At 39.1% G+C, this 27927-nt stretch overlaps 1 protein-coding gene across 1 annotated transcript in view; it reads left to right on the top strand.

Annotated features, from left to right (window-relative positions):
• The first annotated feature begins 22240 nt into the window (after positions 1-22240).
• The window catches only part of ANK2 (ankyrin 2), a 682786-nt gene continuing 677099 nt past the window's right edge, over positions 22241-27927 (top strand). The window contains exon 1 of the mRNA XM_045469598.1: positions 22241-22439. Within this exon, the coding sequence (XP_045325554.1) occupies positions 22368-22439 (72 nt within the window). The 5' untranslated portion in view covers positions 22241-22367. The remainder of the gene's footprint in view (positions 22440-27927) is intronic.

Genomic DNA, 27927 nt, shown 5'->3' with positions numbered 1-27927 from the left:
CTGAAATGTTCTTTCCCAAAATAACTGCAAGGCTTTGCTCCATCACTTCATTCAGGTCCCTGGTGCAAATGCCAGCATGACAGAGGGGACTTCCCAGATCCTTCTATTAAAAACAGCACTATTCCCATCCATTATTCTCCCATCATTTTCTGTGCCTTTACCTTCCTTTTTCTTCTTCACAGCCCCTTTAACCACCTGAAATATATATATTTATTTGCAACATCTATCTCCCCTCCCAACCCCCTGCCTAGAATGTAAGCTCCATTAGGGCAAGGGATTTTCTTGTTTTTTCTCTGCTACACACAAAATTAATTTTTTGAAAATGACAACACAATTACTAATGATCAAAAGGTTAATGATATGTTCTCCCCTCTGAATTACCTCAAAGATTTGTAATAAGGGTACCTTAAGTTCATTTCTTCTTTAATTTCAGTTTCGAAAGCTGCAAAGCTCCAAAATGTCCTCATGCTGTAAGATAATGTGTTAAACTGAGCTGTACAATGAGAGGTACTAGACATCTGGTATATAAAGAACTATAATGCACTTTGTGTCCCAAATTAGAAATATTTTGATTGATTGCATTTTTAAAAACATTTTAAGGAGCGCCTGACTGTCTCAGTAGAGCATGTGACTCTTGATCTCAGGGTCATGAGTTCAGGCTCCATTTGGTCTAGAGCTACTTTGAAAAATATGTATATAGATATATTGGTTAACATTAATTTATATTGAAAATTATAAATTTCCTATATAGTTGTCATATAGCTTATGACAGAAGAAGTATTGTAGTAGTCATTGCTTGATATTTTCTGAGGTTGTATCTTTATGAATATGACTTCTGGGGACCTGATTTGATTTCAAACTCTTTGCTACAGTCTTTTTTGTTTGCTTGTTTATTTTTCTTTGCTACAGTCTTAACAATTACCTAGAAACACTGGTTCCACAGAGCATGTCCCATATATTTGTTTCAGACAATTTAGGTGGACCGAATATTATGATCCTTATTAATGTACATATTCCAAGATTGTTCAGCTCTTCACTGGCTTTGTGATCTTGATCAATGAACTTAACCTCTTCAAACTTCAGTATTCTTATATGTAAATGGGGATGATAATAGCAGGTAACTAGTAGTCTTGTAGGAATTAAATCAGATGGTATCTATAAAGTACTTGGCATAGTGTCTGAAACACAGTATGTGCTCAGCAAATACCAGCTATTTTTATTATCACAAAGACGTATTTATAAGAGTGAGGAAAACAATCTCTGGGAGGCTCTCCTAAGCAAAGGCACACATGAAAATTTGAAAGAGTAAGTTCAACCTCACTAGTCATCAAAAAAAAAAAAAATCAATTAAACAATATATAGTATTTCACGTATCAAAATATATTTTTAAAAAATCAATGCACACTGTTCATAAATATATGGTGAAAAGGCTACTCTTGTATTCACCACTCATGGGAGTCTAATTTTGTAAATTCTTTCAAATCTGTGTTATGTATCTAAAGCTTCAAAATGTATATGTAAATAAATATATTTTGAAGTGCTAGAAATGCATTTGAAAGCCATAATTAACAAGGGGTAAAAATATTCAACTATAATGGTACTGATGGGGCACCTGGGTGACTCGGTTAAGCATCCGACTTTGGCTCAGGTCATGATCTCAAAGTTCATGAGTTTGAGCCTCACATCAGGCTCTGTGCTGACAGCTCAGAGCCTGGAGCCTACCTTGGATTCTGTATCTCCCTCTGTCTCCCTGCCCCTCCCCTGCTTGTACTGTCTCTCTCTTAATAAGAGATTAATGTTAATAAGTAAACATTGAAAAAAAAAAGCACACATAACAGCATAGTTTACATATGTTATAATGAAATAAAAAATTAGAAACAATCTGAATAGTCAAAAATAAATAACTGAATAATAATTTACGAATATAATAGAATTCTATGCAGTCGTAAAAAGACGCTGTAAAATCACATTTTTTTTTTCAGATTATAGATTTTTATTTATTTATTTATTTATTTTTTCAATATATGAAATTTATTGTCAAATTGGTTTCCATACAACACCCAGTGCTCATCCCAAAAGGTGCCCTCCTCAATACCTATCACCCACCCTCCCCTCCCTCCCACCCCCATCAACCCTCAGTTTGTTCTCAGTTTTTAAGAGTCTCTTATGCTCTGGCTCTCTCCCACTCTAACCTCTTTTTTTTTTCCTTCCCCTCCTCCATGGGTTTCTGTTAAGTTTCTCAGGATCCACATAAGAGTGAAAACATATGGTATCTGTCTTTCTCTGTATGGCTTATTTCACTTAGGATCACACTCTCCATTTCCATCCACGTTGCTACAAAGGGCCATATTTCGTTCTTTTCATTGCCACGTAGTACTCCATTGTGTATACAAACCACAATTTCTTTATCCATTCGTCAGTTGATGGACATTTAGGCTCTTTCCATAATTTGGCTATTGTTGAGAGTGCTGCTATAAACATTGGGGTACAAGTGCCCCTATGCATCAGTACTCCTGTATCCCTTGGGTAAATTCCTAGCAGTGCTATTGCTGGGTCATAGGGTAGGTCTATTTTTAATTTTCTGAGGAACCTCCACACTGCTTTCCAGAGTGGCTGCACCAATTTGCATTCCCACCAACAGTGCAAGAGGGCTCCTGTTTCTCCACATCCTCTCCAGCATCTATAGTCTCCTGATTTGTTCATTTTGGCCACTCTGACTGGCATGAGGTGATATCTGAGTGTGGTTTTGATTTGTATTTCCCTGATGAGGAGCGACGTTGAGCATCTTTTAATCACATTTATTTTTTAATTTTTTTAAATTTTTTTTGTAAAATCACATTTAAAAGATATTTATGATATATTATTAAATTAAATAAATTAGATGCAGTTTTTTAAATAATTTTTTAAGTTTCATTATTTATTTTTGAGAAAGAGAGAGCACATGTGAGCAGGGGAGGGACAGAGAAAGGAGAGAGAGAATCCCAAGCAGGCTTTGTGCTGTCAGTGTGGAGCCTGACTCAGGCCTTGATCCCACAAACTGTGAGATCATGACCTCAGATGAAACCAAGAGTCATACTCTTAACTGATTGAACCACCCAGGTGCCCCCCTCTTTTTTGGAATCTCCACCCACAATGTGGGACTAAAACTCAGGACCCTGAGATCAAGAGTTCCATGCTCTACCAGCTGATTCAGCCACGTGCCCTAGATGTTGCACTTTTTAAATCAGTAGAAAAATAGTTGGAAGAATTAATCAAGGTGTTACTAGGTCAGAGCCAGTTGGATTATAAATACTTTTTATTTTTTCACCTTGTTATCTATATTTAGAATTTTTTCAATGATAATCTTATGGTATTGCACAATTACGAAAGCACACAGAAAGGCATTTATTGAATGAGAGCATAGCAGTTAAAAGCATTGGCTCTGAGTCAGATGGCTTGTCTTGTCATCCAGCTGTTCCATCAACTATATAAACTTTGACAAATTATTTAACTTTTTTGAACCTCACTTCTCTCTTACAGGAGTCTTGAGGACTAAATACACCAGTGAGTCAAAGTTTAATATTACTTTGTAATAATAATGGCTAACATTTATTGACTACTTACTGTGTGCCAACACTGTTTTAATCTTTACACATATTGAATCTTTTCATCTGTAAAACAGTCTTCTAAGGATGAGCACTCAGTAAATGATGTAATAAATGTAATAATAATTATTATGGTTATTTTAATTGTTCAGTTTAGGACTATATACATATATAAGTAATGTATGTATGTATGTATGAATGTATGTATTTAAAGTAGGCTCGACGCCCAACGTGGGGCTTAAACTCACCGCCCTGAGATCAAGAGTCGAATGCTCTACTGACTGAGCCAGCCAGGCATCCCAGGATTATCAGCTTGAAAACATAGCTGTTTATAAAACAAAAAATGTACACCAAGCCATAATTTTCACATACAGAGGCAATGATATATCTTGTCAACCTATTTTCTGGGGGAGCATCATGGAGGGATTCATCCCAAAGTCATTCCCAGCTCTGAGCATATGATGCCATGATTGAGATATTTGCTAGAAAATTCAGGTATACCTCAAACATAATACATGTTGACCTAATGGTATTCAGAAATAGATCACAGTATCCTGTAGGCCTATTCTTAGACATTAGCTTTTCACACATTGTGGATAAAATAACTGTGTCATCTTAAAACTATTAAAGCAAAAAGATCACTTCAGTACCACATGGGCTCTCTATCTAACAGATTGCTATTTTATTTTTTAGACTGACTTACTTAATATGTAGTTTAGAAGGAAGCTAAGAGGTGTAGGAAGGGGACACGTTAGTAGAGAACATAGAAGGAAAAAGACCAAAGGATGCACATTTACTGAATTTGTGGTACTACTATGAGTCCAAAGGCATTGAGTGCTTTATGCAGATTCAGAGCGCAGTGATAAAGAGTGTATGCTCCGGGGCCAGACCACCTGGTTCTGACTCTGCCTCTGACACTCTCAGGGTGATCTTGAGCAAATCGCTTAAGCCAGTGCTGTCCTATAGAAGCTTATGAGACACATACTACTTATGAAACACATAAGTAATTTAAATTTTTTATAGTAGCCAAGTTACAGAAAGTTAAAGAAACAAGTATAATTAATTTTGTTAAAATATTTTATTTAAGCCAATATATACAAAATATCACTTCAACATGCAATTAATGTAAACCAATATATATTTTTTAAAGATTGTGTTTTATTTTTCCACATAGACATTTTTTTTATTAAAAAAATTTTTTTTAACGTTTATTTATTTTTTTTTTTTTATAATTTTTTTTTTAAATTTTTTTTTCAACATTTATTTATTTTTGGGACAGAGAGAGACAGAGCATGAACGGGGGAGGGGCAGAGAGAGAGGGAGACACAGAATCGGAAACAGGCTCCAGGCTCTGAGCCATCAGCCCAGAGCCCGACGCGGGGCTCGAACTCCCGGACCGCGAGATCGTGACCTGGCTGAAGTCGGACACTTAACCGACTGCGCCACCCAGGCGCCCCAACGTTTATTTATTTTTGAGACAGAGAGAGACAGAGCATGAACAGGGGAGGGTCAGAGAGAGAGGGAGACACAGAATCTGAAACAGGCTCCAGGCTCTGAGCGGTCAGCACAGAGCCCAACGCGGGGCTCGAACTCACGGACCACGAGATCATGACCTGAGCCGAAGTCCGACGCTTAACCGACTGAGCCACCCAGGCACCCCGACACATTTTTTTTTTTAACATTTATTTATTTTTGAGGGAGAGAGTGCCGGCAGGGAAGGGGCAGAGAGAGAGGGGTACACAGGATCTGAAGCAGCATCTGCACTGATAGCAGTGAGCCGATGCAGGGCTCGAACTCACAAATTGTGAGATCATGACCTGAGCCGAAGTCAGATCCTCAACACACTGAGCCACCCAGGCACCCCAAAGTAAACCAACATTAATGAAATAGCTTGTATTCATCTGTGTATCTCAGTTCAGATGAGCCACATTTTTTTTTTTAAATAGGCTCCATACCCAACATGGGACTTGAATTCACAACCCTGAGATCAAGAGTCTCATGCTCTCCCAATTGAGCCAGCCAGGCGCCCCACACAGGCCGTGTTTCAAGTGCTCAATTGCCACATGTGCTTCTGACTACTGTGTTGAACAACCCAAGCTTCCACTTCTGCCTGTCTGTAAAACGTGTGTAAAATCAGTACCTGACTGAGGAGTGGGAGTGAGGGCAGGCAAACCAGGGGAAGAGAGTCAAAAGCTACAAACTTCAGTGGTGCTTGGCTGGCTCGGTTGATGGAGAATGTGACTCTTGATCTTGGGGTTGTAAGTCTGAGCTCCCGACTGGGTGTAGAGATTACTGAAAAGTAAAAGCCTACAAACTTCTGGTTAAAAAATAAATAAGTCAGGGGCGCCTGGGTGGCTCAGTCAGTTAAGCCTCAGTCTCTTGATTTCAGATCAGCTCATGATCTCACGGTTTTGTGAATTCAGGCCCTGCATCGGGTTCTGCCCATGAGCCTGCTTGGCATTTTCTCTCTCCCTCTCTCTCTTCCCCTCCCCTGTTTAAGCTCTCTCTGTCTCTCTCAAAATAAGCAAATGAACTAAAAAAGAAAAAAAAAGTCGTGAGGATGTAATGTACAGCAAGGCATCTAGAGTTAACAATACTGTATTAATATATTAGAAAATTGCTAAGAAAATAAATCTTAAAAATTTCCATCTATTAACTAGGCATTGTGGTGATCATTTTGCAATATATATAAGTATTGAATTATTATGTTGTATGCCTGAAACTAATACAATGTTATTTGTCGGTTTTACCTCAACGAAAAAAAAATCAAGATAGCATAAAAGAAAAAAGAAAACAACGGTACGTGTCCCATGAGATTAAATGAGTTAATGGATAGAAAGCGCTTACCACAAACTCAGAATTAAACAAGACAAAACAAAACAAAAAAGCCACCTTTACACCTTCTTCAAAAAGGGCCTCGTATTCTTTAGGGGAAGGCCTGAAGCTTGTTGACAAATAAAGGAGGGGAGATCTCACAAAAGCAGGCTGAGCATGGCTGTAACCATGTTAGCAAAGGTTACAAGGTTGCTTGAAAGAGGCACTGATAGCATAAATGTAAAAGGGATTACAAGATTTGCCTAGTAAAACATTAATGATCTACCATTTTGTTGAGGCTTCAGCTCTCTTTCTCTAATTACTGATATATATGCCTATCTTATTTTGGAGGAGTTCATTCCTACAAGAGAAAATGCGCAATAAGCAATTGCTCTTAAACTATTATCTTTTAAAAAATTTTTTATTTTACTGTGGTAAGTCCACTTAACATAACAGCTACTCTCTTACAAATTGTTAAGTGTACGTTGTTGACTATTTAAATTATTATCTTAATCTATTCACAACACAATAAGAAAAGTTTTTTTTGTTTTTGTTTTTTTTTTTTTTTTGTTGTTGTTGTTGTTTTAGTAAGTTCCACACACAGTGTGGAGTCCAAAGTGGGGCTTGAACTCATGACCCTGAGATCAAGACCTGAGCTGAGATCAAGAGTTGGATACTTAACTGGAGCTATCCAGGCCCTCCAAGAAGAGTGTTTTTACCTCCATTTTTCAGGTTAGGGATTTTATAGATCACAGAAGGTAAAATAGCTGTTACTCAAAGATCACCCAGGGGTGAACAAGGATTTGGACCTGGGTTATCTGTTTCCAAAGCTCATGCTCTTTTCATTTCACCATATAGTGAGGAATTTCATAGATTCTGCCGGATGTTTAAATCAAATCAATTTTGTAATTTGTCTTTTCACAATACCGTATCTTTTATTTATTTACTTATGAATTAATTAATTATTTTTTAAAGTAGGCTCCAGCCCAATGTGGGGCTTGAACTCATGACCCTGAGATCAAGAGTCACATGCTCCACTGACTGAGCCAGCCAGGGGCCTCCACAATACCATATCTTATTACTATTTTCTAAACAGGTATATGTTCAAATATTAATTTCTGTTTTGGTAGATTTTAGTTTTTAAAATGGTACTAAATTTGGTACATTAATACCACTGCTATACAGAACCCAAAGAATCTTGAAGTAAGCAAAGTATTCTGAGTATGCAACAATAATTGTCCTAAAGTCCATTGCTCTAGAGTTCATGCCTATTCTCTTTTTTTAAGTTTATTTCTTTTGAGAGAGACAGAGACAGTGAGCAAGGGGCGGGGGTAGGGGGGAGAGAGAGAGAGGGACAGAGACCTGAAGCAGGCTCTGTGCAGGCAGAGAGCCTGACACAGTGCTGGAACTCAGGAACCACCAGATCATGACCTGAGCTGAAGTCAGAGCTTAACCGACCGAGTCACCCAGCCACCCTCATGACTATTCTTACAAAAGAATCTTCAGGACCTCATTCTGTATCCATTTGTTTGTATTTTGCATATAGTTACAGCAACTTTTATGATGTGTCTTCTAAACTTAGATCAGATTGGTGTTAGAGGAAGAACATCTGTCTCGAGTGGCATATTGACAACAGTAGTAAGCAAAAAATCATTTCATATCAGCAAGGAAGGAAAACAAAAATATAGAAAAAACTTAAATACTTCAAAGAAAAGTAATAAGGAGTCATTTAGTAAGGTCAAACAGTAGTAGTATTTCTTCAGACAGCAGGGAGTTTCCACACCCGAAAGACAAATAACCCAGTGAAGAAATGGGCAGAAAACATGAATAGACACTTCTCTAAAGAAGACATCCGGGTGGCCAACAGGCACATGAAAAGATGCTCAATGTCGTTCCTCATCAGGGAAATACAAATCAAAACCACACTCAGATATCACCTCATGCCAGTCAGAGTGGCCAAAATGAACAAATCAGGAGACTATAGATGCTGGAGAGGATGTGGAGAAACAGGAGCCCTCTTGCACTGTTCGTGGGAATGCAAACTGGTGCAGCCACTCTGGAAAACAGTGTGGAGGTTCCTCAGAAAATTAAAAATAGACCTACCCTATGACCCAGCAATAGCACTGCTAGGAATTTACCCAAGGGATACAGGAGTACTGATGCATAGGGGCACTTGTACCCCAATGTTTATAGCAGCACTCTCAACAATAGCCAAATTATGGAAAGAGCCTAAATGTCCATCAACTGACGAATGGATAAAGAAATTGTGGTTTGTATACACAATGGAGTACTACGTGGCAATGAGAAAGAATAAAATATGGCCCTTTGTAGCAACATGGATGGAACTGGAGAGTGCGATGCTAAGTGAAATAAGCCATACAGAGAAAGACAGATACCATATGTTTTCACTCTTATGTGGATCCTGAGAAACTTAACAGAAACCCATGAGGGAGGGGAAGGAAAAAAAAAGAGGTTAGAGTGGGAGAGAGCCAGAGCATAAGAGACTGTTAAAAACTGAGAACAAACTGAGGGTTGATGGGGGGTGGGAGGGACGGGAGGGTGGGTGATGGGTATTGAGGAGGGCACCTTTTGGGATGAGCACTGGGTGTTGTATGGAAACCAATTTGACAATAAATTTCATATATTGAAGAAAAAAAAAGAAAGCAGGGAGTTTATAGTACATCCTAGAAATTTTTCTACATAAAATGATTAATACAAAAATATTTTTGGTGCTTATAAAGAACACTGTCAGCTATCCTTTAAAATCTCCAACCCTCTGTCTGTCTGTCCATTCATCCTTATGGATGAATCCACTATGCAGGGAATTTACATTCAAAGAGGGAGAAGAGACACATAAATCATCAAAGCACAGTGACAGTATAGTAGAATTCCTGGCACATAGTAGGCACGCAAATAATTGTTGAATGAATGAATGTGTAGCATAAGTAAAATGAGAGCATAAAACAGGAATTTATGTGGGGGTGGGAGGTAACAGAACCCAGAAGAGGGACCTTGAGCATTGGTTTATAGAAGTAAGAATGAGCGTTTGACTCATAGGCAGCAGGGTGTTTGAAGGCAAGATGGTAGAAAATAGCAAGATATATTCAGGGCACGTGTGGAAATGGTAGCTGATGATGCAAGAGCCATGGGCAGGGACCAGACTGTGAAGAGCTTTGCTCATTAAACTCAAGGATTTGGATTTTATCCTGAATCCTGTGCAGTGCCTTTGAAGGAGTGAAAACAGAAGTGCCACCTGATTACACTTTTGTTTCAGAAAGATCATTGTAGGATAGATCATGGGATCAGAGTCAGACAGAGCAGTCAAGGAATCCCTGCCATAAAATGGGAAAAGGTGTCAGGAGCTTGAAATTGTGGCCACTGTGAAGAAAGAAAAAGGGACTGTTACCAAAGAAGTTGGTATGAAGGGAATTTAATAACTGATGTGGGGAAGATTGGTGGAAGAGAAGAAGGAGATTAGGATGATCCCGGAATTTCTGGTTTGTGCTGTGAGAATGAGAAGAAGCAGCTGAGGTTGGTTTTGGTCATGCCATGTGGGGTGCTCACTGGTCCTGAATAGTTGACTTCTAAAGGATGTTTTATCCTTGTCTTGGTCTTTCAGTATTATCATTCTCCATATCCCCTTTTGCACTTAAGAAAGAAAGATGCATAGAATTGAAGAAACTATTTCAAGGACACCAACTGAAACTTTGCTTACGTGCCCAATTGACAAAAAAAAAAAAAAAAAAAAAAAAAGATACTTATCTTAAAAGCTAAGTAACATATAAAGCACTTTTAGCAGAACAGGGAAATGGTTGTTTAGTGTGGGGATTCAGACATTATTATTATTTTTTTTTTTTTTTGAGACAGAGAGAGACAGAGCATGAACGGGGGAGGGTCAGAGAGAGGGAGACACAGAATCTGAAACAGGCTCCAGGCTCTGAGCTGTCAGCACAGAGCCCGACGCGGGGCTCGAACTCACGGGCCGTGAGATCATGACCTGAGCCAAAGTCGGATGCTTAACCGACCGAGCCACCCAGGTGCCCCACAGACATTATTTTATCACCGAAGTAAATTAGTCTTTATTTCTTTCCTGTTCTCTCTGATCTGTTTCTACAAAGTCACATCTATGCGCCATCTGCAAAGCAATGAAATTTGTTATTCAAAATTCCCTAGTTGTTTATGAATATTCTGCTCCAATTTACAGATCCTTAGATTGCATTTTAATCGATAAAAAACATACAGGGTCAAATGCACATTTTCTCATTTATAAAAGTATATCTAACTTGATTTCTTCTGCTTTTATTCCCTTTATTACTTCACCAAGAACTAATATCTATTAGGAAAGAAATTCTATCATATGGCAGAATTCTTATTTATTTTATAAAGTTGTTTTCTATTCTACATTCTTCTTTTAGAAAAGTACTTTTTGACAGAGTCCTATTTCACATTTTTTCTTATTTTATTTTTTTAATGTTTATTTTTTATTTTTGAGAGAGAGAGGGAGAGCATGAGCAAGGGAAGGGCAGAGAGAGAGGGAGAGAAAGAATCCCAAGCAGGCTCTGCTCCGTCAGTGCAGAGCCCGACCCAGAGTTCGAACACAGGAACTGTGAGATCATGACCTGAGCTGAAACCAAGGGTTGGATGCTTAACCAACTGAGCCACCCAGGAACCCGCTCTTTCACATTTTCTGAAACACTTTATACAGCTGTTTCAGCAACTGTGAGGTGAATGTGTCCTAAATTTGTAGTTTTCCTCAGTCTTCCTTGTACTTCAGTTTCCTAATTGCTCTGAATGGTCACTATTATCTATTTGGAAGGTGGATAATACTATCTTAATACACTAAGGTACTTCCTGTCTTTCAGTGGGATTTGTTTCAAACACTAGAGCAAGTCTATAAAAGAGTACTTCACCTGTTTGACCTACACAGCTGATTTTAACATTGGCTCTTCATGTACCAGGCATATTGCCCTGGATGAACTGGAAAATATCCCAGTGAAGAAGGTCAGAAGCCTTCTGGAGGTTTTTTTCAGTCAAGATTACCTTTTCTGTCCTTTAAGGTCAAAGTAAATCATGTTGTCCAAATGATAAAACATGCAATAATAATGGTATTTTCTAATTGTAAACATTTTCTATTGGAAAGACTATCCTGCACCTCATCCAGGACAGTACTCCTAAAGGTACCATCACACTCCTGAAACCAAGCCTGGGCCTATATTAATTTCATAACACAACCTTTGACTTTTAGAGTCACTTATATTTGATTTCTTAAAAATGTGCTGTGATAGAAGATGCTGCGGTGTCTGATAATACCATGTTGTTTATGGTATTAAGACTTCTACTACACCACGATCAAAAGAAACGAACCACTGATTCATCCAACAACTTGGCTGAGTCTCCAGGGAATTCCCCCCAGCGAAAATGTCAGTCTCAACTCTTTGGTCTTGGCTGCAGAAAGGAGATGACAAAGGGGACATCATCATTTGGAAAGTGTTGCAGGGGTGCCTGGATGGGTCAGCTGGTTAGAGTCCAACTCTTGGATCAGATCATGATCTCATGGTTTGTGAGTTTGAGCCCCGAGCCTGCGCTGATGGTGTGGAGGCTGTTTGGGAATTGTTCTCTTCCCCTCTCTCTGCCTTTCCCTGGCTCACGTGCTCTGTCTTTCCCTGTCTCAAAATAAATAAATAAACTTAAAAAAAAAAACTGAGTAGATTTGTATATACTGATATGGAAACATGCTATATTGTACAGAGATTAAAAGCACCTTGTGGGGGGAAAAAAAGGAAAAAAGCAACCTGTAAAGTAGAATGTATAACATAATTCCTAAAATATACTTATTTTGCCTTTTCAGACACGTGTGCTAAGAGTTCTGAAAGGACAAATAAGAAATAATTTATAGTAGTTGACTACTAGGGCATGGGACTAAAGTAACGGGAAGTAAAGGACTCATATTTTTCACTTTATATACTTTGTATGTTGTCTGTTGTTTACTATGAGAATGCATTAGCTTTATAATTAATATTTTATAAAAGATTCAAGCTTAATAACTATTTAGAATCTTAATAAAATTTTGTAAAATACTGAGATACACTTATAAATATGAGTGTCAAAAGCATCTGGAATATCTTCAAGTGATAAGGTATATTGTTATTTAATATGTAAATGTAATGCCATATATTATAATATGTAATGCATGTACAGGTATAAGGTGCCAACTGAAGACCAATGTGTTCTTCAAAACTTGTCTCTCTATACTCCTTATTATTTTGAAGAAGTCAAAAATGACTGGAAAATGAGAAAAATATCCCTTTCTTTTTGGAGCTCCTACATAAAAACTAATGTCCATTTCTAGGGATTTTTTTTATTTCTGGTGACTTTTTAGAAATATCAACAATCATTTATTTCATGCCTATTATTTGTAGGACATGTACTGGGTTCTGGAAATAAAGGCAATTATATGACATAGCCCCTGACTTTAAGCTGTTAATGACACAGCAATTGGGAAATAAACTGCATACATAAAATACAGAAAACTATACACTAAGTGTTACCCTGTATTATATATACATAAGAGTGATAGGATTGCTACAGACAAAAAGTGCTAATAAATAATCAAAAGTTATGGCCATTAGAGAATTCTAGGGAAATCCAATAATACTCTAACTAGAAGGCAGAAATAAATGTGGGAATTAACTTAATGACTTTTTTGTTTGTTTGTTTTTAAGTAGGTTCCATGCTTAAATCGGGGCTTGAACTCATGACTCTAAAATCAGGAGTCATGTGCTCTACTAGCCAGCCAGGTGCCCCTGTGGGGATTAATTTACACATTAGATTGGTTCAGCTGAAAAAAGTTTTATGTAGACAAAAGATAGGAAATAAAATTTGAAAGAAACAAAGGAGTCCTAATGGAAATCTTCAGTGTCAGCTTCCTAACATTCAGCCTATATTTCATAGGAAACAGAACTTGGATCAAGATCTATGTGAGCTAGAATATCTGAATTTCAGTCTATTGATTGTTTTTAAGTTTATTTTGAGAGACAGAGAGAGAGAGGGTGCACAAATGGGGGAGGGGCAGAGAGAGAGAGAGAGAGAGAGAGAGAGAGAGAGAATCCCAAGCAGGCTATGCACTGTAAGTAGACCCCGACACAGGGCTCAATCTCATGAACCCATGAGATCATAACCTAAGCAGAGATCAAGAGTTGGATGCTTGGGAATGCAAGCTGGTGCAGCCACTCTGGAAAACAGTATGGAGGTTCCTCAAAAAACTAAAAACAGAACTACCCTACAACCCAGCAATTGCACTACTAGGAATTTATCCACGGGATACAGGTGTGCTGTTTTAAAGGGACACGTGCACTCCCATGTTTATAGCAGCACTATCAACAATAGCCAAAGTATGGAAAGAGCCCAAATGTCCATCGATGGATGAGTGGATAAAGTAGATGTGATATATATATATATTTTATATATATATATATATAAAATATATATATATATATATATATATATATATATATATATATATATATGGGCTAAATGGATAAGGGGCATTAAGGAATCTACTCCTGAAATCATTGTTGCACTATATGCTAACTAATTTGGATGTAAATTTTAAAAAGTAAAAAAAAAAAAAAAAAAAAGAACATAGATTCTGGTGCAAGACTACCCACCCAGGTTTAAATCCCAGCTCCACTCTATTCATCAGCTTTGTGGCCTCAGGCAAGTTACTTTTTCCTTATCTATGAAACAGGGATCATATTGATCCCTATTTGATAAAGTGATTGTCAGAATTTAATAAGTAATTACCTACAGGCTGCTCAGAACAGCACCTTAGAAACATTAAGCAAACATTGAAAAAAAAAAAAAAAAAAGAGTTGGATGCTTAACTGACCGAGCCACTCAGGTGCCCCTATTTTTTTTTTAAAATCTTTTTTGTAACGTTTATTTATTTTTGAGACAGAGAGAGACAGAGCATGAACGGGGGAGGGTCAGAGAGAGGGAGACACAGAATCTGAAACAGGCTCCAGGCTTTGAGCTGTCAGCACAGAGCCCAATGCGGGGCTCGAACTCATGGACCGTGAGATCATGACCTGAGCTGAAGTCGGCCGCTTAACCGACTGAGCCACCCAGGTGCCCCTCAGGTGCCCCTATTGATTTGTTTTGTGTAGTTGAAGCTCCTGTTCTTTTAATTGATTAATTTTAAGATTGTTTTCGACATTATATATATATTGTTTTAATACATTTATTTGGGAACGAGCCCAATTCTCTTTAGAGATTTATTACCCTTTTCAATTTTGTATGGAAGCTGTAGGAAGACTTTAATTTTTTTTCTTTTTTTCCCTCCCAAGTTTGTGTTTTGCTTTGTTTTGTTTTGTTTTGTTTTGAATTCCATTTAGTTAACATACAGTGTGATATTATTTTCATGCATAGGATTTAGTGATTCATCACTTACACACAATACCCAGTGTTCATCACAACAAATGCCCTCCTTAATATCATCCCCCATTTAACCCACCAGCAACCCTGTTTGTTCTCTATTTTTTTGTTTTTTTTGAGTATAGTTGACATACATAGAGACTTTTTTTAGCTTTAGAGTTTAGTGTGGAAAGTAAGGCCTTTAGACTATAAATCCTGCCTAAAATGCCAACTGTACTATATTAAAACTATCTTCTCTTATGAATACGATGAGTCCTTAGCTTTCCCCCCCCCAGTTACAAATGGAATTAGAGGAGGAGAAAGCAGCCATAAATGAATGAAAACACTGTAGCCAGGTGGTATGCTGAGGACAAGGACACTCGACATCTGTATGCCCTGGCTACTTATTCACAATTTGCTATCGCATAGCATATACTTGATCCTCTGGAAGGCAGCCCTGGATAAACATCAGAAGGGGTCGAGTAATGGCACATTAATGGTGGACCCATGACTTCTAGGAAGTTGATTCAGCCGTTTAGGTGATGTACCCTGGTTACATACTGAAGCATGCATTTCATGTTATTCGTGGTCTTCAGCTGATTTTAGGAAACCAGGAAAAAATGGTAGAGGAAAATTAGGCATCAGAGTTCAAACAAAAGAAAATTCTTTTTTTGTCAGAATCAGAAAACACCCGTGAATTTTTCCCCTCCCCCCACCCTCCGCCAAAGAAAACCACCTGTGAATTTTACTAAAGTTCCAATGTAGTGTAATTCAAGAGAAAATGTTCAACAGGAGCTCTGAAAACAGCACTTACTAGCATGACTTGGGTCATACATCTAAACCCTGAGACTCGTTTTCATTATTTATAACATAAGCATAACACTGTCTTGCTACTCCACATAGTAGTTGTGGGCGTAAAATATATGATACCTATAAAAGCCTGCAGATAGGGGCGCCTGGGTCGCTCAGTTGGTTAGGCCTCTGACCTCGGCTCAGGTCATGATCTCATTGTTCCTGAGTTCGAGCCCCACATTGGGGTCTCTGCTGCCAGCAGAGCCTGCTTTGGAACCTCTGTCCCCCTCTCTCTGCCCCTCCCCAGCTCGTGCTCTCTCTCTTTCTCAAAAATAATAAACAAACATTAAAAAAAGCCTACAGATAAAATAAATGTGGAATGTCAGATTAAGGAAGAAAATAAGACCTAATACAGCTTTGTAGTCATTGAGTGTCCAGACACAGTAAATGATTTATATCGCCTCTAGACCTCCAACTCCTACCACACACATACAACCTATAAGGTTTAGGGGGTAACTTATAATCAGATATAGAAGCCAGACTCAAAGCCAAGTTTGTCACATCATAATACGCACCTTTAATTTTCGGACCTACACAAATATCGCACCAGTGATAATGAGTCTCTGTTCTAGAATGGAGATCAATAGCTATTTAGACATTTGAAAGGTTGGAGGCTCTGGGTTTTTTGAAGCTTGATTGAAATGTTAATGAACTTACTTTAAATATATTTATAATAATGTATATAATACTATTTGGGGAGATATGTAGATCTATGAAAATACAAGATCATACAAATTTATGTGTAAATTTCTATATCTCCATAAGTGGTTGTAATCTCTTTGAGGAAACAAAACATACACCTTTGAGAAGTGTTGACTGTTTTCTGAGAATTGTAAGTTAAGAATTATGTGGTTATGTTTCTTTGCTTCATATTTGACACAATGGTCACTCCAAATTATTTATACAAACACACGAACCTACACACACGTATACACATTCTCACACACACACGTAGTTTGGTGGAAATTCAATGCAGTCAGCTAGCTGTGGTCATAAATTATGATTCGATATTGTTTCAAGTTGTGCTCCTTGAAATCACAAGCTTTATAGAGCACTTACTAACTGTGAAGGGCTCTGCTAGGAACTGAAAATTCAGAAAAAAAAAATCCAGTCTTAACTCCCTTTGAAATCTCGTAGTCTGGTTGGGAAGATAACTGTGTAGACAGAAAAATTACAGATGTGCAAGTATTAAAATAGAACTGGCTAAAATTGCTCTGGGGGCACTGAGAACAAAACTCTATCTAAAGGAGTAAACAAAGACTTTTTCTTGATCTAGGTCTTGCAAGGTGCACAGATGTTAGTTAGGTGAAGAAGGGAGGTGAGGGCATTCTGGGCAGATGGAACCCAGCATGTGGGGGGCCAAAGGCATAGTCGAGGCTGGTTTCCAAGGACAAGAAAGTGGCAGAAACAGAGAGTGAATCAGGAGCAGAAGGAAACAAGCTCAAAGGCCTAGTTGTGGAAAAAATGGAGAAGGGCACTAAAGGAAAACAAACAAACAACTGATAACTTGAAACAATTATTTTTTTGCCTTTTTAAAAAAGTTAGGTAGGCTCCACACCCAATGTAGGGCTTGAACTCAACACCCTGAGATTATGTGTTGCATGCTCTACTGACTGAACCAGCCGGGGGCCCCTTGAAATGATTTTATTATGAAAACTACCATACCTAAAATATTTGCCTGAAGAATTATTTGAATGAGTTAATGGCATTCCATTATACATTCCTGTATATGGAAGTTCCACAATGTATGTAGTCAATTCCCTTCTTTAGAATATTTAGGTGATTTCCAGGTTGTTATTGTTTATTTGTCTTTGTTTTTACGATTATGAAGAATGCTGCAATAAAAAAACTTTTGTTCATGTTTGTGATCATTTTCAAACTCAAAAATTATATGTATATTTGTATATTTTACAGCTTTTTTTGTACAGAGTGACAAGATATTCTTCAGAATTCTTTTGGAAGCTCTGGAGGGATTTTCATTGCTTAAAATTCTCTTTTCTGCCAATTTAAACATGAAAATAGTAGTTTCTCATTTGCATTTCTTTTATTACAGAAGAGGCTAAACATTTTTTTTCATCTGTTTATTAGAAATTACTATTCTTTTGTGAGTTCTCCTAAAAGTCCTCCTCTCTTTAAAAATTTTTTTTGTTTTTTTTGGGAGCTAGCATGAGCGGGAAATAAGGCAGAAGGGCAGAGGGAGACAGAGAGAATCTCAAACAGGGCCCGGGCCCAGCTTGGAGCCTAATGCAGGGCTCAAAGCAGGGCTCTATCCCATGACCCTAGCATTATGCCCTGAGCTGAAATCAAGACTTGACACTCAACTGACTGAGCTACCCAGCTGCCCTCGGTCATTTAGCTTTTAAGTTTTTTCTGTTCACACACAAATACATATTCATAAATATTTTCATACCCTATAATAGAGTGAGTTTTAATGTAAAGAAGTTTTATAATTTTATGTAGGAAAATCTACCACTTCTTTTAAAAATTTTTTATAGCTATCATTCTTAGGAAATCTTCCTGAGCATTAAAAAAGTATATTAATATTAAGAAGGGTTTTTATTTCAAAGTGAAAGGATGTAGATTTCATCCTGAGGGCAACAGAAAGCCATCAGGGCTTTTGAAATGGGAGGGTTTTTTGTTTTTGTTTTTGTTTTTAAGGAAGATACTCTGACTGAATTATGCAAGATGTTTCAGAATAGAAAAAGCTCTGAAGGGCCATTATTAAGAAGCTACAATAACACACTAAGTGTAGCTGAACTAACCTGGACTAAAGCCATGGATATGGAGAAAAAGAAGCAGGACTTTACCATATTAGAATTCACAGGGTTTGGTGAGAGATTATAGAGTGTGAGAGATGTAGAGAGGTTGAGAATGACACTAAAGTTTCTAGTTTGAGTGACTCAGTCGACAGCGAGACTCTTTATGCAGATTAAGAATGAAGAGGTTGAAGCAGGTTTTGAGTGTTTGTGTACATGAATGGATAGATGGGATGCATAGGGAAAAGAGAGGTATTGTACTTTGAATACCTTATATTCAAAGGACTGAATCATGTCTTTACTTAACCCACTTGAAATAGCTCACACTTTCCTGACGCACTTTTAAAAAAATTTTTTTAATGTTTATTTTTGAGAGAGAGAGAGAGAGAGAGAGACAATGAACGGGAGAGGGGCAGAGAGAGAGAGGAAGACACAGAATCTGAAATAGGCTCCAGGCTCTGAGCTATCAGCACAGAGTCCAATGTGTGGCTTAAACAGAGGAAATCTATTCTCTCTCAGTTCTGGAGGCTAGAAATCTGGGATCAATGTTGGCAGAGTGGGTTCTTCTGAGGGCTGTGAGGGAAAATCTGGTCTTTGCCACTCTTCCAGCTTCTAGTAGTTTGTTGGCATTCCTTGGCTTAGAAATGCATCATCCCAATCTCTGTCTGCATATTCACATGGTGCTCTCCCTGTGTGTGTGTCTCTGTGTCTAAATCTCCCCCTTTTATAAGGACACCAGTCATATTGGATTAGAGGCCAACTCAGTATGACCCCATCTTAACTAACTACATCTGCAACCACTCTGTTTCTTAATAAGGTCATATTCTGAGGTACTGGGGGTTATGACTCAATATATGAATTTTGGGAGACATAATTCACCAAGGAGACCTCACTGATAAGGTGATATTGGCACAGGGGCCTGAAGGAAGTAAGGGAATGATCTATGATGATATCTTCTGGAGAAGTGGTTTAAGTCCAAAGGGCCAAAACCAGAGTAGGCCTGGAATGCTCAAGAAGTAGAAACAAGGTGGTGGGCAGGAATGGAAGATGGATTACATAGACTTTATCTTATATCAAGAGGCGTTTGCTCTGACTCTGAGTGAGATGAATAGACATAAGAGGTCTTTGAGCATTGGCCAGCTGCTCCATTACAAGCCAACTGTGAGGAGCAAGGGTGGAGAATACAGACTGATTAGAGACTTGTGCTATCAGGCAAATGAAAGATGATGGTGGCTTGGGCTAGAGAGACTAGTAAACGAAGTGATGAAATGCTGCATGAACATAGAACCAATAGGATTTGCTGTTAGATCAAATGTGGATCGTGGGAGCAAGAAAGGAATTAAGAATATCTTGGAGGTTTTTGCCCTGAACATCTGAAGGATGGGTAGAGCTATAGCTGAGCAGTTGATTTGGGAGGGGAGGATAAAAAGGAGCTCAGTTTTGCATCTGGTAAGCTTGAAACTCCTAGATATCCAGGTAGAGGAGGAATTAGTTGGCAGTAGGAGTTTAAACTTAATAGGGGAATTTGGGGGTGGAGATACACATTTGGGAATATGTATCAGAATACAGATTTTATTTATTTATTTATTTATTTAACTTAAAAATTTTTTTTCATGTTTATTTTTGAGAGACAGAGACAGAGCATGAGTGGGGGAGGGGCAGAGAGAGAGAGAGAGAGAGAGAGAGAGAGAGAGAGATTGAGAGACAGAATCTGAAGCAGCCTCCAGGCCCTGAGCCATCAGCACAGAGCCCGACATGGGGCTCAAACTCACAAGCCGTGAGATCATGACCTGAGCCGAAGTCGGAGGCTCAACTGACTGAGCTATCCAGGCACCCCATAATACAGATTCTATTTAAAGCCATAGAACTGAGGTCATCTTAAGATCAACAACAAAGTGAGTATAAATAGAGAAGAAAAGGTGGACCAGGACTGAACTTTTTGATATTTCAAAGTGTAGAGGTCTGGAAGATGAGAAAGAAATAGTAAAGGGGACAGAAGAGAAGTACCAGTGAGTTAAGAAGATGATCAAGAGGAATGGATTTTTTTTACAGTCATGTTTATGAGCATTTCATAATGTATATAATTGTTAAATCACTGTTGTACACCTGAAACTAATATAATATTACATGCAATCTATACTTCAATTAAAAAAAATATCCTTTAGGGGTGCCTGAGGTGGCTCTGTGGGTTGGGCATCTGACTTTTGATTTCTGCGCAGGTTATGATCTCACGATTGGTGGGATTGAGCCCTGAGACGGGCTCTGTGCTGACAAAGTGGAACTTGTTTGGGATTCTCTCTCTCTTCGCCTCCCCCACCCTCAAAATAAATAAATAAAACATTTGAAAAAATCATTTAGCGGTCAAGCCAAATGAAGACTGAGAATTGACCATTAGACCTGGTAACATGAACATCACTGGGAATCTTGGCAATAGGAAGTTTGGTGGAATAAATGGAGGAAAGCTTCTATAAGAAGCTTTAGTGGAGAGTGTAAGGATAAGAATGGGAGGTATTGGAACTTTGTTGAAGATCTTGCTGAAAGAGGTATAATCAACTGAAATATTAGCTGGGGGATAGGAGTAAGGGGAGCGTATCTGTGGTAAAGTTTGTTTTTTTAAAGGTGGGAATATGTTTGTATGGAGATCCATAAGAAAGAGGAAATTGATGCATGAGAGAGGGAACAATTAATCTCTTGAGGGTCACCTTATCTGTAAAAAGCTGTCATTTCCACCTCAGTGGGGCAGCTGAGCCAATAAAGAGAAAAAATGATCAGGTCTTGGAAAGTGGTTTGCACTTAGTCAATGACAGCTCCAGATGTATCCCTGAGAGACAACAATGCAAACAAAGCTGGTCCCTGTGCGGGATTCACTACTGCTGCCACAAGTTCTTGCACAGATTGAGGTCTGCAAAACCTGGTCCTGTCTTTTAAGTTCTTCACAGGGCTACTACAGAGGACGTTCTCTTCACCTTAGTGAGGATGGGGTCCATCACTACCCTGGACAGTAGTTTGACGGATACTTTCTCATGAATGAAGATGGGAGGGGAGAAGCTGGGTCTTGGGGAAGGGGAAACGCCCAAAGAGTAAGGGACACACTGCTTAAGGCAGTTCATCAGCCCACAGATGACATAGGTTGAAGTCTCAGTGGCATTTCACGCCGTGTCCAGTCCATAAATGAATTTCTCCTTCTCAATAGGGAGTGGTTGACAGAACAAAGAATGTGTGCCTGTGGAGGCTAGCGGTGAGCGCTGGTGAGTGCGTGGCTATCACAATGCGAAGGGGGAGAATGGGTGTGAACAGGCAATGTGTGCACTGTATGAATGAAGAGAGACGAGCGAGTGTGGAGATGGGCAGGGAAGAGCTGGACGTGTCCTGCAGGCCGGGGGCCTCCCGGGGGAACGTCTGCCTGTGATGCGGGAGCGCCAGCCGAGGAGCCTCCTTCTCCCCACCCACCTCCCGAACTCCGGCAGTCAGTGGTGCATATAGACATATTTCTGGGAGCTGTCCATGAGCTCATCGCTCTCCTGGCGATAGCGGCAGCAGCGAGGGAAGCAGCCTCCTTTCTCCCGGCGCCGCTAGAATAAGCCCCGCCGCTAACACATTCAGACACACGCGCGGAGCGCGGCGCTGGGAAGTGGCCGCCGTCCGCCCGGCTTCGCGGCCAAGGTCGCGCCAGACCCCGGACCGCCATGGCCCCGAGTCTCCCGGCCGGGAGGTAGGTGGGCGCGGGAAGGCGCTAGGGGCTCCGGCCGGGACTCCGCCAGGGCGAGCGAAGGGGCCGGCCGCTCCTTGCACTCTGCGGCGGAGGGGCCCGGGCGGGGCCGCGGGGCGCGGCGGCTGCGGAGTCTCCCGGTCCCTGCGGGGCCGCGGGCCGCAGGCCGGACGCTGAGGACTCCAGGAGACGCGGGGGACCCGGGCGTGACAGGAGGAAGAAACCCGGAGCACCAGGAAGATGGCTTCTCCCACCTCCCCGGCCCCGGAAGGCGGGGCCTCCACTCCGTCGAACCCGCCGCGGATTCGTCAGGTGGGTGCACAAAGTGCGGGAGGGGCGCACCCCATTGTCCTCGCCTCCCTCAAGGACGGGGACCTCGCCCCAGGGTAGCGGCTGAGCGAGAGGTGGGGCTGACATAGGCGTACTTGGCCGCATCGCCTGGCCCAGGACCAGTCTCCCACTCTCTTTTTCTTCATCTCACTTCACACACAGACACACACACAGGCACATAGACACACACACACACACACATACACTCCTAGAGAAACACGTCTTCCAAAACCAGACATGTAACTTCTGCACACCCCCCCGCCCCCGCAAACTCATCCTCCCACCCCCCACCCCCCCAAGTCGCGCACAGAGGCACACACCCAAATGTCACATGATCTACTGCGGAGCTGCACCATTAGAAGAAACCCGCGGTGCCCTCAGGGTGGAAATGCACCCCAGACCCAAATCCAGCGAGGACTCTGAGAGGGACTGCCGGAAGCGTTCACTTCCCACTCTTAGGAGAGGAGGAATCTTGTCTATATGTTACTTACCAGTTCTCAACTTTCAGACAGAGCTACCCCGGACAACTGCAGCCCTGTAATAGACATGTAGTACTAGAAAACATGTGTTCCTGCTCTGTCGTGTGCAAAGACAGTTTTCCCCAATACTGCAAGAGGGGAATGCACATTGCTTTGGCTATTTGAATGAGTCCTGTTTTCTGTTTGTATGGTAATATTAAAACAAGGGAGTACTCCATCTGGTTGTGATCTGCGATTTGGTATCTGAAAGAGTTGTGTGTGTGTGTGTGTGTGTGTGTGTGTGTGTTTCCTGCTGTCATTGCCTGAACTACATACCACTTTAGGCTATCGCCGTAGGAACGCAAGGGTTAGCCCTGATCAGGGTAGTGCATGGGTGTGAAAATATGATCCACTGACTCCAAGGAGGCAACCTCTTTACCAACGATAATTGGATTCCTGTTTAGAAATAGGGTAAAATTGGTTTGTGGAAACTATCTGGGCGGGAAGATAATGCCCAACACAATGGTCTTTTTTCAGGACGGTGTAGAAATTATGAAGAACACCAGGGGCTTCAGAATTTCTGAAAAAAGAAATTCTGCCCATAAAATTTAGTTGACACTTAACCAGGTCTTTGCCACATTTGAATTTTAATATGTACAGGTAGTGCTATTTTAGGGGCAACCTTTGTTTATGTGCATTTTTTAATGCAACTAAAAATTAATGTATACTTTTTAAAATCTTCTTTCTTAAAAATGTATACTTTTTTTAATGGCACTTTTTAAAATGGTATCCCAAAGAAATTGTTAGGGTTTTAAACTCTTATAGGGCACAGGACTCTAATTTTATGACAATGCGTTTTTAATTGCACATGGAGCTATTTTTTTTTTTCCTGAAGAATTGTGGTGGCAGGTATCATTAAATCTTTGTGATAAATATTTGTGATATTTATGCATGTAAGAATGAAGGTGAAATTATTGGTATTTGCAATATAAGAGAAAACACATCCTATGCAAAAAAATAGGATGAAAAAACATTTCTATATCTATTTGACTAAATATGTATATATATATGTAGTATATATATTCATATAAGCATTAAGGATAAAAATATATTAGTTTAAACAGAATATACGTACTCATAAAAATCTCTATGAAATCTTATTCTATATTTAGAATACTTGTATTGATCTAAGAAAGTATATATGCAAATAGTTACTAGAAAAAATTTGTAAGGAAGGTCATTGTTATTTTGTAGATATCTACTTAGAGGACCTCCTAACTAGAAGCTGTGTAAATGACATAATGCTGCAACATTCAAGTAATTGAGTGGTGTCCTCTGGTTAGACTTTCATTTATATGACCTTAAAGAAGCACTCTTTTAGTGATTGGTGCATTAATTTGCATAGGATGTAGAAATAGGCTCCTGGAATTATTGGTCATTCCATTCTACCTGATTCATCCAGGCAGGTGGAAAAAAAAATACTGACAACCTCTGACTGCAGTATCTCCATTTGCCTGCAAGTGATTTTGAGACAATTAGGAATAAAAAAAAAAAAAACCCAAAAACCAAAAAAACAGAAGAGATAACAGTGTTTTCCTGCAAGTGGTGAAATATTTTAGGCCCCAGTCCCAGTATATTTTAACGGTGTCACTGTTTCTCACACATCTTTTTTCCTTGTTCTTTAAGAATTATTTTTCAAACCAATTCTGGATTGAATCACAACTGACTTAAAATCTGAATTTTTTTTCTTTTTAAGTCATGATTGAGAGAAAAAGTATAATTGAGAAAGCATAGAACTCCAAAGCAGTGAATTTTAATTATGTAATGGACATTTAGAAATAAAAAATACTTTAGAAAGTCTTTTTGTGAATATAAATATAATTGGTAAATTAGTGTATTTAATGTCTAATTTCAATGAGAATATGTTATGTGAAGATTCATTTATTCAACACACATATATTCTGCATAAGGTAATATTTCATGCCTTAAAGATAAAGAAAGGAAGAGGACACACACAAAAATCTTATCCATTAGCAGGTGTAGGTATTTTTAATGAAGACTAACATTAAAACATTTAAATTCTGAATTGCTTATAAGGTCCTTTCCACATTATTTTAAAAATATGTTTATTTCTCAGCTTTTGTTTTGATCATTCCTCTAATAATGAGCCTAAATAATACCTAGGCCTGCATATATCTAAAAAGTCACTGTATGACCAAATTCCTGTTTGCATTAATTTGATATATTTCTGTTCTCTTTTAATTATTTAATATGTTATTAGAATTACATATCAGATACTACGTGTATTATTTTACAATTTGATATTTTGGACAAATATTTTTGCTTAGCTTTTGGAAAATACTGATGCAGCATGAAATAGCTAAAGTAGTCCAGTGGCTTCACATACCGTGGTTAAAATCTAGGTTCCAAAAATGAGAAGGTCAAGGGAAAATGACCTTCAACTTTATTCTGTCATGTTGAGGGAGAGAAAATTTATCAATATACTCTGTCTTAGGTTCCTAAGATACTAGATACATAATTTTACCCTCTTTTTTTTTATTATTAAAGCAATTTTTAAATGTTTATTTATATTTTGAGAGAGAGAGAGAGAGAGAGCAGGGGAAATGTAGAGAGAGCCAAAGACTGAATCTGAAGCCAGCTCCAGGCTCTGAGCCGTCAGCACAGAGCCCGATGTAGGGCTCTTGAACTCGTGATCTGGAGATCATGACCTGAACTGAAGTTGGTCACCTAACTGACTGAGGCACCCAGGCACCCCAGTTTTTTCCTTCTTTTAAATAAAGGTTTATCTTTATTTTATATACAAGATGACGTGGTACAGACGTTTCACCTACTTTATAAATATCTACATTAGATTAGTTTCCAGCAGAAAGACACATTTACTGGATTTCTTCCTGTGTTTATTCTTTATTCACTTTTTCACTTTGTAAAGAAAAGATTAAGAAATGGTAGTTTTGCAACTAAGTTTTTTTTTTCAACGTTTATTTATTTTTTGGGGGGGACAGAGAGAGACAGAGCATGAATGGGGGAGGGGCAGAGAGAGAGGGAGACACAGAATCAGAAACAGGCTCCAGGCTCTGAGCCATCAGCCCAGAGCCTGACGCGGGGCTCGAACTCCTGGACCGCGAGATCGTGACCTGGCTGAAGTCGGACGCCCAACCGACTGCGCCACCCAGGCGCCCGGCAACTAAGTTTTTAAATAGTTTGTCTGTGTATATTAAGAGACCCATATGATACCTATGGTCATTGCCAGAAAACTTAAGTCAATTAATTAAATGAGTATTTATTGACATCTTGAAGTTAAGATATTTTGCTAGCCTCTTCCTGGCCTTAACCATCTTTCTGATGAACGCTGATGGGAGTTTCCAAGGCAATGATTGCTAGGAGAATTGAAAAGATAAGAAATCCTTTGAAATTGGTGCTAGTAACATTTAGTGTCTTTTTCATTTCATGATCAATCTTTCTCCAAGATTTGTTGGTACTGGTGTCTTTGCATTTATGGCAGCAAACCAGTGTTCCTTCTTTGTATGCTGTGGGAACTTAGACAACTCCCATATATGATAATAATGAAATATTTATAATGACTCAGGTGTGATGCTAAGCTAGGTTTTTCTCAAGGGTTCCATGAAGGAGGTATTGTTCTCTCTTTTCCAGATGAGAAATGTGGGTTTAGAGGACCTGAGCTACCTGCTCAAGGTCATAGCTAGACAGTTGCAACTTAGGGATTTCAAACTTGGTCTTAATTGATCATGCCTTGTTTCACGATCACTATTATTTATTGTATTCCCCTTCTAATTTTCAGACATTGTGACTCTTGAGGGAGCTTGTCTTAGTACTCTTGCTAAGAATGTAACCATTCTCCTTTAGGTTACCTTGAAAATAACTGCAGAATTTATAGCAGAGTGAAATAATTTTCATTATTGTAATTTGTCAAACGAGAATAACTTGAATTCCATTTTCACTTCTGTATTCTCTAAGAGAGTATTTCTCTAGCGTCATGGTTGCTGAGAGACTAAAGCCCTCATTTAGCTTTTGCTTACCCCTGAGGACTCTCCAATTATTCCTGCTGTTAATACAGTTGTCCTGAAAAAAAATAATTTTGGGGCACCCGGGTGGCCCAGTCAGTTAAGCGTCCAACTTCTGCTCAGGTCATGATCTCACGGTTTGTGAATTCGAGCCCCACATTGGGCTCTGTGCTAACAGCTCAGAGCCTGGAGCCTGCTTCAGATTCTGTGACTTCCTCTCTCTCTACCCCTCTCCCGTTCACTCTTTGTCTCTATCAAAATGAAAAAACATTAAAAAAATTTTTAAAAATTCTGAAAATGAGTTGGGTTAATGGAGAGTCTTCTGGAACAGGTGTAAACAAACAAACAATAGGCTTATATTTTCAAGTTTTTCAATACTTCTAATATCAATTCCATTCTTTGTTTATGGTTGTCAAGATAACTTATATTTTGAATTTTCATGTTATGTAAGGTATTTTAGTAACAAAAGAGGATAATTTCCTTCAGACAGTGAAGTAATGGAAGAACAAGGCCATGAATAATATAGCAATACATTGATGTAACTGGTTTCGAGTTTTTAATTTTTAAAAATTTACATACAGTAAAATTCACTTTATATACAGTTTTATGAGTTTTGACAAATACTTAGGCTGTGTCTCCACCACCACTGCCCGGGTACAGAACAGTTCTATCTCCCTGAAACATTCCCTTGTGCTAATGCCACTGTAGTCAAACAAATCTTTCCTTCTCTGACCCCTGGCCGCCACTGCCCACAGCCACTGACCTGTCCTGTCCCTACATTTTTGCCTTTACCTGAATTATTATAAATGGAATTATCTAGATAATCACCTTTGGATTTTTTTCTTTCATGACAATGCTCTAAATATCCATCTAACTTCCTGTGTGCATTAATATTTTGTTCCTTTTTTATTGTGGAGTAGTATTCTGTTGTATGGATGGTACCACTGTTCAGCCATTTAGATGAAGGAT

Source organism: Leopardus geoffroyi, chromosome B1, assembly GCF_018350155.1.
Source record: "Leopardus geoffroyi isolate Oge1 chromosome B1, O.geoffroyi_Oge1_pat1.0, whole genome shotgun sequence".
In the NCBI taxonomy this organism is placed as follows: Eukaryota; Metazoa; Chordata; class Mammalia; order Carnivora; family Felidae; genus Leopardus; species Leopardus geoffroyi.
The sequence above is the reverse complement of the archived record's forward strand: the minus strand, read 5'-3'. Positions and strand labels throughout refer to the sequence as shown.